We start from the raw sequence: 15,406 nt of genomic DNA on the forward strand, positions 1-15,406 counted from the left end.
CTACTTAATACTTAACATTTGTTTTATAAACAGCATAAGTTAGTAATTCAATCAGTCATATATAACATAGAACCTTACAGTTACTTAGGTAATCATCTGTGTTAATTATCTCATTTAGTGATTAAAAGAAAAAGCGTTGAAATGAACATGCGTTCAAGCAACTTTAAACCTTAGTAAACTGATAGAAATCCATTCCCGGGTGCAAAAGTCTAACGGTTGTATTCCTGAGCAGGGTCCGGAAATACTGTTTGTATGTTCAATACCAAAAAAAGATTAGCACAGTTAGTCAATAACTAAGACAGTATGTTGAATTTAAATTCAGAGATCCTTAAACTTAACATACTGATTTTGAGTTCCGTTGTGAAAATCAGCCCTAAGATGCGAACATATCTAGTCAAGGAACCCCAAACAAAGATGAAACGTGTGTCTTGGATTCCACTGTTATCCACTATCCAACTGTGCTTCAAATAATCATGTTTGTTTCTGATTTTCTCAAGTTTTAATACATACATTGAATTCTTTTTCAAACCAGAATGTATTTTTATTTCTGCCTTTTTTTCACTTAATTATGTTCCACATTAAAGAAAGAATTATCACAACGTCCAAGTTTATTTAGTCTGAGAAATTCATATGAAGATTTACAAAGTTTAAAATATAACAGACAATGTGCAACAATACTTCCTACTGTATCTAATCGATCAGCTACATTATCAAACAATATAAGTACATTAAGTGAGTTTCATTTACATTATCATTACCAACATGAATGATTGTCTTTCTTTCAGTGTTTCTATTTCAAAGTTTGAAATCTCAAACCTACTGTATATTTTACTCTCTTTTTTTATTTATCGCCCATTGTTCATGGTTTCTCGCCGTTTTATTGAACAATTATATTTTATGTACAACTTTATGACACGAAACAGTTGTTCAATATTTTTTAGGTTTTCAATGGTCATTTGAGGTCAGTTTATAATGTAAACTATAAAATTCAACAACCTTCACAGATGACTTACACTAATAATGAACATGCACTAAATAATGGCTTTTCATTATAGGTAATTCCCTGAGTTCTAGTGTGAAACCATGACCAGTGAAGTCCAACTATGTCGTATATGGAACATGTATTTATCAATAGTATTGAAAGCTGCTTGTACAATATCGCGAACTGGTGGTAATTATAAATGTAGACTAATGAATACCCACTAAGTAGTCTAAATGTTAAGAGCTCATCAATTGACCTGAAGGTCCTGGTTTCAGACCGAGAGTGGAGTCATAGATGCACACTTATGCAGAGTTTGATACTAAAAAGAAAGAACTGTTCAGTACTTTCAAGTTTTCAGTTGTTTCATAACTCAAGTTAGTTCATGATGCAAAGTATGAAACACACCACTCCCAACAAACATCTGAGATTAACTTGACAAATCCATATGTTTACACTAATTTTAGAGTGTACACTATTGTTTGAGTTGAACAATGACGCATTCCTTGAGAAACAGCGACTCGTTTCAATAATAATTATTAATAATTAAGCATATTTATTTTTACCAATGAAGAACTTACTTTTATTGGTGGAATTTTGTTCTCTGAGCTGGATGGTTTGGTCGTGGAGTTTTCATCGTTATTCTGAATGACATCAGCACAAAGTTCTACAGACTTCGACCTGGAGTTTGTGCTGCTGCTGATGTCGTTCAGAATAACGATGAATGCTCCACGATTGGACCATCCAGCTCAGAGAACTAAACTCCACCAGAATCATCCACCTGATCTACAAATCTCCATTTTTATTGTTCAAATGAGTATTTATTAGTATAAATAACTTAATGATTCGTTAGTTTAAACTAATCTAAATGGCCTAACATAAGTTACACTGCTCATATATGTGATTAATTAGTCAAAGTGCTCTCTTTACAATTGCTATACTGTAGGTTCAAATTTCACAAAACCTACTCCAATTAAGACAGTCAAGTAATTTCACTGGGCTTCATAAAAAGCGTTTAGCTAAGTACGCACAATTGTACTTATTTAATGAATAGTCGTACTTGTTTATATGAACGGTTTCAAGAGTCATCTTATTCAATGACATTAATTTGTAAATGTCAAACGAACTGAAAGAAATTTCTTCATCAAATGACGTTACGGAGTACTTGACAATTGTTTACTTAAAGTTTTAGGGTTCATTAGGTATCGAAACTTTTAAGTCACGTGAAAGTCATATGTTTAACTCTTTATAGAGTCCCTATTGTACTAGAATAAATTCAGTTGGTGACAACGTTGTTTTGAAACAAGAAAATAAATCTTTCACGATTGTAACTCTTATTTAAATAATGAAGTCTTCAAAAACACCATATTATCATCTGCTTGTGATTAATTTTAATATTCGTGTAATAAAACCACATCTGATTTCGTTGATCAAATGATATTCGTTCTTCATGTGAAATTGAAAAGTTTGAAAGTCTTATCATCGTTCATTTATATTTTTTAATGCTTTATTGATGGTATTTATCACGGATTGATGTTAAACGTCAAATCAGAAAATCATGAGTTTTATTTTTATCACGTTGAAGCATATAAATTATTGATGAGTTCGAAGCTAGTACTAAACACTTGACCAATGTTTTCTGATTTTCATCCTTACCATAAATAAGATTGTCCCTTGACGAATATAACCTACAAACTGAATTGATCTTTAAACGATTCCTCAGCTGAAATACCTATTTGATTTGTCACTAAATTACAACAAAACAAAATACAAATATTTGTAATATATGGTCTACTTCGTTTACTTGTCAAGTATCTATTTTCAAATAATTATTACAGAATAAGTAAACATTTGCTATGTACGTTGTGTTAATCACCTTTTTACTTGTCCATTATGAAGTAACGTATAAAACCGAATGACAGATCATCACATTTAAGTATTATATGTGTTATGAATTATTAGAACATATAATCATTCTGAGTTTTTCGTAAATCCTACTTTCTTTGTTTGCATATTTATTATGATGTAAGGATTATGCACAAGTCAAGAGTAGTAAGTGTCAAGAAAATACGATTATATACTTCTCGTTTTTTCTAAATATCATATTGTGACTAGTGTGTGATGTGTTAGCGTTTCTACCGCAACTTTCTGGGTTCAAGTCGACAGTGTACATATAAACACTGAGATATATATACATGTGTAGCGGCGAATTCAGGTAATTGGTCTCATAACAGGATAAAATATTGGCTTTTAAATTATTCTGCTTGTTATAATTTAATAATTAAACATGAACGAAGAAAATCCCCGGTGTTACTTGTTGTTAGTTGCCATCTATTCTTTGAGCTCGTTATTTTAATTAAAAACCTTCTGTTGACATTCTGGGAAATATTATCAGTACTAACCTCACGCAGAGTCTATGGATTACATTATTCCATAGTCGCTAAATGCTAAGCCTATACTTATGACCTTGTCCGTAAATGGCTATCCTCGGAATCTTTTTCGGCTCTATATGCTGTCTTATTTCTGTAGACTGCTTTTAGTTGAGCCCTAGTCAGATAAGCGGTTGACCTTTTTCTTGTAGATATAGTATAGACAGATATTCTTGTTGATTCGCGACTCATCTGAATGTCATGTTTTTTTTCGAGTTCTTCGAACCAGAATTTCAAAGCCTTCCAAATGAATTTTATTTCTGTGGATGGATGCATTCATTGAAATAATCGATGACATGTCATGTCATCATACTGTTAGTCTATGTTCAAATACTAATTAACTGTTGGTTTTTTCCTAAACTGCAACGAAAGATTTACAATTAATCCATTGTGCTTAAATAATAGAACACCATTAAACATATTCGCATAAGCGGAAAATCTTCTAAATCATTTATTCTATTATCTAGTTCTCTTTCTATTTTCCGTAATTTTATTGCGTGAAGTATAAAATTACGTCCATCAATTTCACTAAACTATTCATCATTTATCTCAGTCAGGTCATGAAAGTTACTACCTAAGTCATTAACGGTAAACATTAAAGAAAAATTGCTGGTATATTTGCTTTATGATTCAAAACGAGAAGTTAATACATTTGTTGTACCGACACGTTATACATTTTTCGATTTATGTTGTGTAGAAAATTTTAGTTGAATATTTAATTATTTCCTTGAAGCGGTTATTTTGAAGATTGATTTAACTTACGGATAGTTTTCACCACAAATTGACCTCGTCTAATCTACTGTTGAAAATCAAGGGGTACTGGACATTTTTTTCTTTCTAGTATATGACTCCATAACAGTATACAGCCATGATTACGACAATCGAACCTAAGACTTTCGGTTCTTTTGGAGAGCGCTTAATGATTAGGAATACTGAGTTAGCATCCAATGATGCAATCTAAACTTCAATCAACTAGCAACATAATTCGATAACCGTATAATATTTTTTCAGGGTCAATAGAAACGATTGTCGACCGTACTCCGTCCAATTTTCATTTCCGTCGTTCAAAATACCCGTAGAGGTCCCCAGAAATCAGTCTCCTTAATTGCAAAGTCATTTCGTGTTCTAATCAAACTATGCACACAAACATTATTTTCTTAAATTCAGCTCTTCATATAGACAATAAATTGGTGTTTGGCAAAATATAATGTTTCATCATAAAACCTGAAATCCGCAGTCTTTAAGGAACTTGCCCTTTATTTGAAATTTTGTTTACTAAATAAGTTATAGATCAAGCTCTGAATTGTTATTAATTTGACGATAATTTGCATCAAATTAGTTAGTAAACAATTCATTTGTCAGGTGTGTATTTATCGAATTAACATGAACACATAAAAAAGATCAACGTTTGTTCGAGATATTTATGAGTTCCATTGTTCGTGAAACCTACGAGTAAGGAATACACAAAGATCACGCACGTTTAATGTTTTCATGATCACTGGTGATTATTAGTTATCTTGATTTTGTTCCTATCCTTCAGTCTCCATAATCTGCACTGAAACAATGACTGTAAACAATGAAGCACTGAACAACTGTTTCGCCTTAAGATGGTTCTCCTCAGAACCTCCAAGTCTCTTGAAAAACTTTAAATATTTAGATCCCTTAACGAGAATCTGGTAGGTGAATACTACCAAGAAGTCATATACTAGAGAAAAATACCTGTCCGGTGCTTCCCAGTTTCCAGTGAATATTTAATTATGATATAATGCGCTAGATATATTGTTTTCAAATAAATTTATTGTGAATGAAAACAGGTGGGAAATTTCAATTTATTGTTTAATACTAAATTACAAAATATCTTTGTAAAATATGTGAACCATATATTAAATATTTCATTTGCAACTCTTCCATCAATTTTCGCTTACAGACTTCATCGTCCCCTCATTCGTGTTGTTATTTCAATTACTCTCTATTCGTGTTATCTTATGTTCGATCTTCCCAATCTTCTGCTGCCAGGCATTCCACTCCTGATGTGTTTTATATACTTATATCGACAGGCATAAGTAGTATACATCACATTTTTCCACCCTTTAAACAGTCGCTTTTGCGGTAGCTCTGCTCACCGCGCCACTTTCTCTTTTACTACAATCTGTGCCACGCTATCCGTCAAAATGTCGAGTCCTTCAGCGTGTTGACCTCCAAAGCAATGTTGACCAACCGGGCCATCTAAATCCTATGTTTACCCAGCATTTACTTACTTATGTCTGTGGACATAAGTGCCATACACCATAAATTTGATAATAAAAAGAGTCTGTACACTAGACAACTACAGGAGTTTGTCATGTTACTAAAAATAAAATTAATTAAAGCTTTTAAATGTACAATGTTCATGCATTTTCTACCCTTTATTTACTTGTTGAACAAGTTAATTTCAATTCTTTACGAATTTCTTGTTCATTAAACAAAATTAGTTATTTTATATAAAATCTAAGTAACCATTTTATGGGTGGGATTTTCTTTCGCCAAATTATTCATATTCATTGTTATGTACATGTTTGACTAAAACATATTGTTACACGGTCGGTAATGTAATGATTTTAATTAATAAAATCTATATAATTCACAGTTACTGTTGTTACAATTTAGATTCTTTAATAAACCAGTAAATTTTATCACTGTATTCATGAGATTACAAGACCATGTTAAGAAACTTTGATTTTAATTAGTTAGTGTTAGAGCTGAAAAAGCTTTAAGATTGACTTATAATTAATTTTGTAATATCAATAAAGTCAAAATGTCTCCATATTTTGTTATTACTTAGGTCGGATATTTTATTGTATGTTGCCTAATAATAGGTTACCGGAGGTAGTTAGTAGGAAATACTGAAAATGAGCTTCGTGCTGGTTAGCATTTGTCATCAACTCACACCTGCGGTCTTCAGAGGAATGATGCCTCTTTGGGGAGTTTAAATCTACATCTCTCAGTTTTACAGTGACCAGTGACATATTTATGTAGACCTTAGTGCTGACCTAATGCTACCTACAATGTTGCAACATGGTCACTAGTTCAGGTGACTTGATCCAGAGTGAACATCGACTCTGAGATGCAGGAACATCCATCTGACGAGTCCCTGATAAGACGAAACGCGCGTCCTGGATTCCACTGCTAGCCACTATCCATCATTTATTGCCATATAGTTTGAAAAATCTAAATTTAAGTCTATCAGTCAAACTACGATTCTTTTTCTTCTTAGCAATATGTTTGTGTTAAATAATATGATCGCAATACTGTACAGTTAACTAAATAATATACCTTACTGTTACTTTCAAGTTTTAATTACTTGATAAATTAAAGCTAGACTACTCTTTTTTATCAAGCGACAATAGTGTAGTGCATATACATCATGATTTTCAACTTGTCAAAAGCCACTTCAGAATTTGATCATTTTATATATACAAGAATTTAGTAGTTTCAAGTTCCTCTCTCTCCTTCTCTTAGAACAGGTTGATAAAATTGATGATTCTTTTAATCAATTTTGGCTTAAATCATTTTATTCCCCGTCAACTAGTGTTGTTTTATGATATTTTGTAAATAAAGATGTGTACTAAAGAAAAATTGATTGATTGTTAGTGGCACAGTGTGTATAGTGAGAGTAAAAAACTAACAAACATTTAAACGAAAGTAATTAGTCCACAGAAATATGAAACTGGAAGATTCATCAAATTACATTCAGTCAATTATAATTTAACCTCTATGTCTAAAGCCGAAATACAACTAAGTTTGTAACAGGCAATGTATCCCCAAATTTTTGTTGTGACTGAAATTTATTGACTCGGATCTGTGAAGATTTCAATCATTCTCAGAATGTAGTTGAAATAGTTGGTTATCTGTTAATAACAGTCTGTTTGGAAACCTTTCATACTAACCATCAGTTGACAGTCGGCAAGGTTTACCTGTAATCATCAGGAGATTTTTATCTCTGGTGGAACTTAAAAATACATTGAGCTATTCGGGTTGCAAATGATCTTTTACTGAAGTGGAACTTTTCTGATGAAGTCCTCTATTAGATTTGTCATCATTACTACAGGTAGTTATGATATGATACTGTACAATTTGAAGTCTACTATTGTACTAAGAACTGATGTCATTTAAAACTAGGTAACATTAAACAGTCATACGTCTTATAAGCAAAGATGGATAATGGCCAGCAGTGGGAAGATAGGAAGACTCAACTAAAACAATACCAATTGAATTTAGATTCACCCCATTGCACAAGCAAGTGGCTATCAGGACTCAGTAGCTAAGTGGATAAGGCGATGGCGTTTGAAGCGAATGGTACTGGGTTCGAGTTTTAGAGTGAACATCAACTCTGAGATGCAGGAACACGCAGCTGACGAGTCCCGAATAGGACGAAACACGCGTCTTAGATTTCACTGCTAGCCACTATCCATCATTGCTTACAAATAGCTTGTGAATTAAGGTAATATCGAGGCATACGTACAGTATGCACATATGCCAATAACAGACTGATCAATTGCAGTCTTAAACCTCAATGGGAAGATACAAACCGAACAATACCAAGTGAATTGAAATTCACGCCATTGCACAAGCAAGTGGCTATCAGGACTCAGTAGCTGAGTGGATAAGGCGATGGCGTTTGAAGCGAATGGTACTGGGTTCGAGTCCCAGAGTGAACATCAACTCTCTGAGATGCAGGTACATCCAACTGACGAGTGCCAAATAGGAGGAAACGCGCGTCAAACTGCATTCCACTGCTAGCCACTATCCATCATTGCTTACAAATAGCTTGTGAATTAAGGTAATATCGAGGCATACGCACAGTATGCACATATGCCAATAACAGACTGATCAATTGCAGTCTTAAACCTCAATAGGAAGATACAAACCGAACAATACCAAGTGAATTGAAATTCACCCCATTGCACAAGCAAGTGGCTATCAGGACTCAGTAGCTAAGTGGATAAGGCGATGGCGTTTGAAGCGAATGGTACTGGGTTCGAGTTTTAGAGTGAACATCAACTCTGAGATGCAGGAACACGCAGCTGACGAGTCCCGAATAGGACGAAACACGCGTCTTAGATTTCACTGCTAGCCACTATCCATCTTTGCTTATGATGCTTGTGAATTAAGGCAATATCGAGGCATACGTACAGTATGCACATATGCCAATAAGAGACTGATCAATTGCAGTCTTAAACCTCAATGGGAAGATTTCAAGTGAAACAATACCAAGTAAATTAGTCATACGTATTGTTTCAATATTTATTATGAAATTACACTAACAATACTGTAAAAAGTCGAACCGACGATCATTCCGTCAACTGAAAGTGTGTGAAACACTTTGAAATAACTAAACTTGGAGTAAATAATTATTCAACATATTCACTTATAAATGACATTGGTTATTGATGACCTACAAAATGTATCATCATTTTTATTATTGAATTATACACAATACGTTTGTATCAATACATTAATTTGTTTACTGTACATAGTTCATACACCATTCATAAACTATTTACATTCCAATATTAATGGAAAATAAATTTAATTGTTTGATATTTTACAAATGAAATTCTTAACTAATTTTTTTTTCTTCGTTTTTTTGTTTTAGTATTGAACACCAAGATTTATATCCTTTTGTCTTTTATTTCTTTCTATTTTGTTTACAGATGAATCATCAAGAGAATCAAATAGGGTATGTCTTTTGACTTTAGAAAGATGAAGAAACGACAGAATAGACACAAACATGATATTAGTTGTTTAGTTTACCTTTTTTTTTGTTTTTTGCAACTAACGGTTAATCGATGACATTTTTTTCTTATTCGGTAATATGAAATAAATTAAATAGGTATAAATATCAAACTTTATCTAACATATTAAGTTGAATAGAATTAAGTTTTGATTAATGATGAATAAGTTCATAGGTAAGATATCAATTTAGTTTCATTATCGACTGTTAACTTTTGAATTAGAGAATTGTAACTTACTTTGTTTAATATCAGTTTTTACAATTTGACTATCGTAATCAATGGTTAGAAACTCTAGGTAACATGGCTTAGAATCAATCACAATGACGTCGGTGTATACACTCTCTGTCTTCTCTTAAACTATGAGATTAAAATCGCCTCATATCTTTCTTTCTACGAACTAATTATTTCTTCCTGTATTATATCCTTATATGCAATCTTTCTTTTGTATATTATCATCACTAAATTAACCACTTTTATGAATCTGGTGTTCATGTTAATGTGCTAATGAGGTGTGGCAACTTGGATCGATGCACATATGTACCTGGTCCTACGTTGTAGCTGACTAACTGACTGACAATTTGATAGTATCACCAATATTCACACTGAAAACAAAACAAGTATCAAAACCTACTGTTCTAATGTAATATTTATCTATGGAACTGCTAGTGAATTAAAATAAATATTTACTCTGAAAGGTTTATGGAGATTGTTGACTTTTATATCATGGAATGGCTTTATTTAGATAACCATTGAAAGTTAAAAAGCACTGAGCAGCTGTTTTGTCAGTATTGCAGGATGGTTAGATATTATAATGAATTGATTGGACGTGGACTTGTAAATCATAGAATTCTGACTCAGTGGTCCAAAGATTAAATGTTCATTGAGAGACCTGAAAGTTCTGTATTAGACCTTTGATTGGGTTATGTATATTCACTGCTGAAGAGTCCTATACTAGGAAGAAATAGCTTTCAAGTGCCTCTTGGTTTTTATTAGGTGTCTAACTACGATCGTTCAGTGATAAAAACTATAAAATTTGACGAGTTCTAAAAACTCTCAATACTGAAAACTTACTGCCTCCACAAATATTTTATAAGAATAAGCTTACGTAAAATGACTGGGATTTTAAACTATCCAGTGAAGTTTGCTTCTCCTATTGACATATGAAGCAGTGAATTACGCGTTGCATGAACTAAAAACTGGTTTATTCTGGGATACATTTATTTATAAGCATATCACTGTGTAAAATAAATCCATTTGGAATAATAGTTATTTATTAATTGAATTCATGAGTCAGCTGAAACTAGACTACCATGGATTATCTGGAAGCACTGGACGGCCATCTCATCCTAGTATGGGACTCAGCAGTGCGCATCTACGATCCCGCCCCTATCTCGCGCGCGAACGCTTAACCCTTAGACCATTGAACTGGCATCCAACAGTATTAGTGTCTAACTTCAACCAATCCACGAAATCGCTCCACCGTCCACCGGTGTCTTAAGTGAGTTACTACCTCACAACAGACCCGGTTAAATAATAATTATTATTTATAGTAATGATACTGATACCAGTGTACAAATGGCAAGTAAATGAAAAATAGCTTTCTTTTAAAAGAGCACCAACTAAAAATAAGTTAAGTGTCAACTACTTCTATCACCGTACATTTTTTAGTTCCTAGAATAATTTTTTTTGTTTTTTTAAAAAATTATAATCTTTCTACTTGACCGGGAACTTGTCTGGTTTCAAATGATTTGTACTTGTTTCTACTATACTTTGTTGTTATCAGCCCAATACTAAATGAGTCATTGCGCATTAATTATTTACTTCATTTCTTTATAAAGAAAAGAAAAATCTCAGAAACTAATCCCTATTTTTATTTGGAATGGTTTGAATTATGCTGTCGTTTATATTGAGGACTGAATTTTAATCAGTCTTGGTTGGGATTTAAGTATCCTGTGCGAATTCCCTCAATGAAACAAATATGACACAGAATTGTACGAAAGAGATGGGATATTGCTATCCGTGGAATCCGTCACCTTCATGAGGCTGATGATTCCCAAATGGGATGTGATGAGTATCTTGGATTCCAATGCTAATAACATCTAATCTCTTTCAAACTAATCACTATATTTTATTTGATTATTTTTCAAAGTTTCCCTTCTATTTTTCTATTTTATCATGAGATAATTAGTGCAAATACTACATCTGGAATTTAAAGACCTACATTATCGCTTATCGTGCTTGTACGATTTTGAGGAACTCGACATTTCCTAAAACAGTTAATCAACTTTTACTAAGTGCATTCGTGAATTCCTTGACACTTTTAGGGCAAGGAAAAACGTGAAAACATCTCGCCCAACCAGTATAAGGTAGAAACGTTTCCGAAATTTATTGGGAAAACTGTGAATTATGTTTCACAGCTTCAGTGGATAATTACTAATTTTGTTACCAAGGTTGGTGTGCTTTCAAGAGCTTTGAAAAGCTGGAAATCACTCGCAACCGTAGAAACAAGCCCTTATTTTTCGCACATTAACTAGCGTTTTGAGTTCCACTTAACACCTTCGCTCTACCTACCGTTTTGTGCGAAATCACACAATCCCTTTGTAAAATATGAAAATCATACAGTAAATACATCGTTTGTAGATCTTCTTTGAATTGTCCTTTACAGACTCCATCATTATTCTAATCCTGATACTATTTCTATTACTCTCTGTTTTTATTTCTCTTCTCTTTATTTCAATCTTCTGCCGAAAAGCATTCCAATTCCGGCTACATACTACCTATGTCTGTCTGCATAAGTAGCGCACGCCACACTCGTCTCTCCTTTAAGGTGTTGCTCTTGGAGTTGTACGTTCACTTTACTACTTCTTTTTTTATCAAAGTTCGTATCTCGCTCCCCGTCTGAATGTCGAGCTTGCCTATTTGTGGTAGTCTAGAGCGATTCTTGCATGAAGAAGACACTAACTAACGACGTTTACTTGCACTCTTGGGGCAACTGATGGTTCATAGAGGATTCAAACTCACATCGCCCGGTCTTACGGTATGAGATGTAAACACTGAGGCATTTCTACTCTTAACGACCTCCTGTGAAACTGAGATCTATTAGATCTTATCGAATACTTTGTAATACAGTCACTATTCTAGACCACTCCAAGCAAACTAACATCAAAGCATAATGTTTATGATGATAAGTCCCTTAAACTTGAGGGGAAATTTTAGTCCAATTTGTTAAATTTAGTCATCACTAAGGACTAGCAAAGCATTACAACGGTTACATTCTACGTTGGATCACTGTCTGATACTCAACATGGTTGAACTCGATTGCTCATGGTTTCTGACCGAAATTCCAGAAGTTTCATCTTGAAGTTAGTCGCCAGCAAGCACACGATTATTAATAATATAGATGAGTTCGTCAAGACTGTAGAACATTCATGGTTTAAATCACAAACTAACGTTATCTAGACGACCATTAAAAACCTGGAAGCACTTATTGCTGGTTCTATTGTTATTAATACTAGTCAATGGATTTATGTAAGTTGATTATTCTTTTCGAATGAATTTAATTTGGTTTCTGTTTATCTTTATTCTAGCTGAATTATCCAACTTTATTCCGGCGTTCTATCACTCCAGGTTAGTAACTACAGGCCCATATATATATATATATATATATATATTCTTATACAGTAAAAACATCACATTGATCCTGTCAACGTAATTTATTAGTTCTTAATGTTGAACAATAGCAAAATACGCTTTTTCTGTTTATTTATATACCTAACCAAATTCGTTGACGGCTAGTGTAACCTATTTACAAAAATCCTTAAGATGATAAAAGATGAATCAGTTATCAATGTTGAGTTTCTGAGATATCTAAAACCATCTAGTTCTGTTGTTTCAAAACTATACGGCCTTCCAAAAGTACTTGAGAAGGAAGAGTACGTAAGGCTCATATTACACACGAATAATTCATCGTACAATGCAACCGCTAAATAGCTAGCAGAAATTCTACAACCGATTTGAAATCAGATCAACAAATACTGAACATTAGACTATTTCCACTTTGTAAATTCGATTGCTGATGTCAATTCCAATGAGAGCTAGGCGAACGTTCTCGGAATGCACGATTAACGAAAAACTATCCAACCTCCAACAGATATTTCTATAAAAAGGCTGTCCATCCAGGTTTATTGAGCGAAACATTAAACCTAAGTTGTAATCTGGAAGATGTCATGAGGTTTCTAAGAAACCCCTGCACATTAACATTGAGATCAAAGGAGATACTGGTGCAGAAATTTTAAAGAATCATCTAACAAAATCCTCTGGGAAAACTTTTTATCCCTGCAAGGTTCACATCGTTTTTTCTAGCCATCCCATTATTCGTGGATGTGTCAAAGAAAACTCTCATTTTGAGACCAATCGATACTTATTTATAAGTTCACTTACTCTTGTGGAGCAGGTTACATTGGTCTCACAATGCAAGCACTTTTCAAACGCGTCTCTGAACATTATCCTGCGTTGCTTTCGAAATGTGGGTGTAAATTAGTCAGCAGATCATTATTAGGACATCTTGCCTCACGTGATAAAATCATCTATAGAATCAGACGATTCGGTTCGAATGGAGCACATATTAATAACTAATGAATTGTAGAGGTGCTCTCAATCCATTATTTCAATCCTGAACTCTATATTCAAAAGAGACACATACAAGCCAAAATTCTTTCATCGTCCTGACGCTTAATTTTCATCAACGGTAATTTGATTTTATGACATCCGTCTAGAGGTTTTAATCTTTTTAATTTAAATTTAAATTATCAGTATAGGGATTTGTGGAGATAGTAGAATTTTTACAGTTGAATTCACTATTCGATCTAAGCTAGACCACCATTGAAAACCTGGAAGCACTGAAATGATTAGTTATCATCATCTTCAACCTTTTCAAACTCGTCAAGTGGATAATTATTCTTCTCATATTTCGTTTCATTTTGTTATCTCTCTTCAATTTTTGACTTTCAAGAACCTTTTTTTGACACATGATATGATGTAATTGTCCTCCTATTTTTAAAAAGACTATTAGATTTGTAAATTAACTATAAATACCATTGTACAGTTTGAGTATATGATATTGTCAGAAATTTTTTTCACCAGTGAATTGTCTTTATTCTTCTTCAATAACATCATTGGTTACTTTTATTATTCTGTGTATTTATTATTCGATTTACTTCCCTATTGTCTCATATATCTCTTGTCAAACTGTACACACACCGAGAAATTATCCACACTTGAACAATGGTTGGTTAACTTTTGAAACCATTATTATTATTGTCATTGTCACACTATTATTTTTGTATATGGGTTACTTGTGTTATTCTTGTGTATGCATTCACAACCATTATGTTGTGCCATTACGACAAGCTGGTAGAAGATTAGATTAGATCGTTTAAATAAGCAATCACCAGGAGTTTATAAATTCGATATATTGTGTTTTCTATCATTTTAGTTTCATACAATGTATGTACAGACATATAACTATACATGTGTATGTAGGTATGAATGAACGTACAGTAATCACTAGAATGCCAAAGTGAATATTTGTCTTTTGTTTCTAAAGATTTGCTTCCCCCCATTTTTTTCACTTATTCATTGTTTTGACTTTTTATTAAAAAAAGTCATTAGTGAAATTCGACATAAATGGTTACATTCTGTTCTTTCAATTGTTACTTTATAATAAGATAAAAATAGCTATTAAAAACCACTTTTCTTCAGTCTCTTGCTTTTTTATGCTTAAGTTATACAACTCTAACTATTATTTTGGAACTAAAAAGATTAGGAAACTATTAACTAAACAGTATTGAGACTAGAGTGAAGGTTCATGAGATGGCGGTGAAGATCTACCTGAAGAAAATAATTGTATGGTAATCGAGTTCTTCGAAATGAATAGTTTAATCGTGAAGTTTTCATTGTCAATTTAGACGAAATTATGAACAGCATAAGCGTCGGATAGAAATGAAATAGCAGAATTTTTCTACAAGTGACATAGCTTTAAAAAAGTGTTATGTCAGATAAACAGACTTTTCTCTTCATCGTTTTCTGCATGAACGCTAACTAGTGATCAGACACCACTCCATATCTCTGTAGTGTATACTACTTATATCTGTCGACATATGTAGTATGTAACACCAATTATAAGTGTAATGCTTGGCAGAAACTGGTTAACTCAACCTCAACCA

The 15,406-nt window shown here is 33.1% G+C and overlaps 1 protein-coding gene across 4 annotated transcripts in view; it reads left to right on the top strand.

Annotated features, from left to right (window-relative positions):
* The window catches only part of PPFIBP1_1 (Liprin-beta-1), an 85,901-nt gene that overhangs the window by 16,512 nt on the left and 53,983 nt on the right, over positions 1-15,406 (top strand). For 3 of the 4 annotated variants that reach the window (XM_051212864.1, XM_051212866.1, XM_051212867.1), the window contains exons 5-7: positions 585-732; positions 9,102-9,127; positions 12,770-12,809. In XM_051212864.1, the coding sequence (XP_051068787.1) occupies positions 585-732; positions 9,102-9,127; positions 12,770-12,809 (214 nt within the window). Of the gene's footprint in view, positions 1-584; positions 733-5,335; positions 6,039-9,101; positions 9,128-12,769; positions 12,810-15,406 lie in introns of those variants that run through there. The other variant, XM_051212865.1, reaches the window with a different exon arrangement.

This window comes from Schistosoma haematobium, chromosome 3 (genome assembly GCF_000699445.3).
Source record: "Schistosoma haematobium chromosome 3, whole genome shotgun sequence".
In the NCBI taxonomy this organism is placed as follows: Eukaryota; Metazoa; Platyhelminthes; class Trematoda; order Strigeidida; family Schistosomatidae; genus Schistosoma; species Schistosoma haematobium.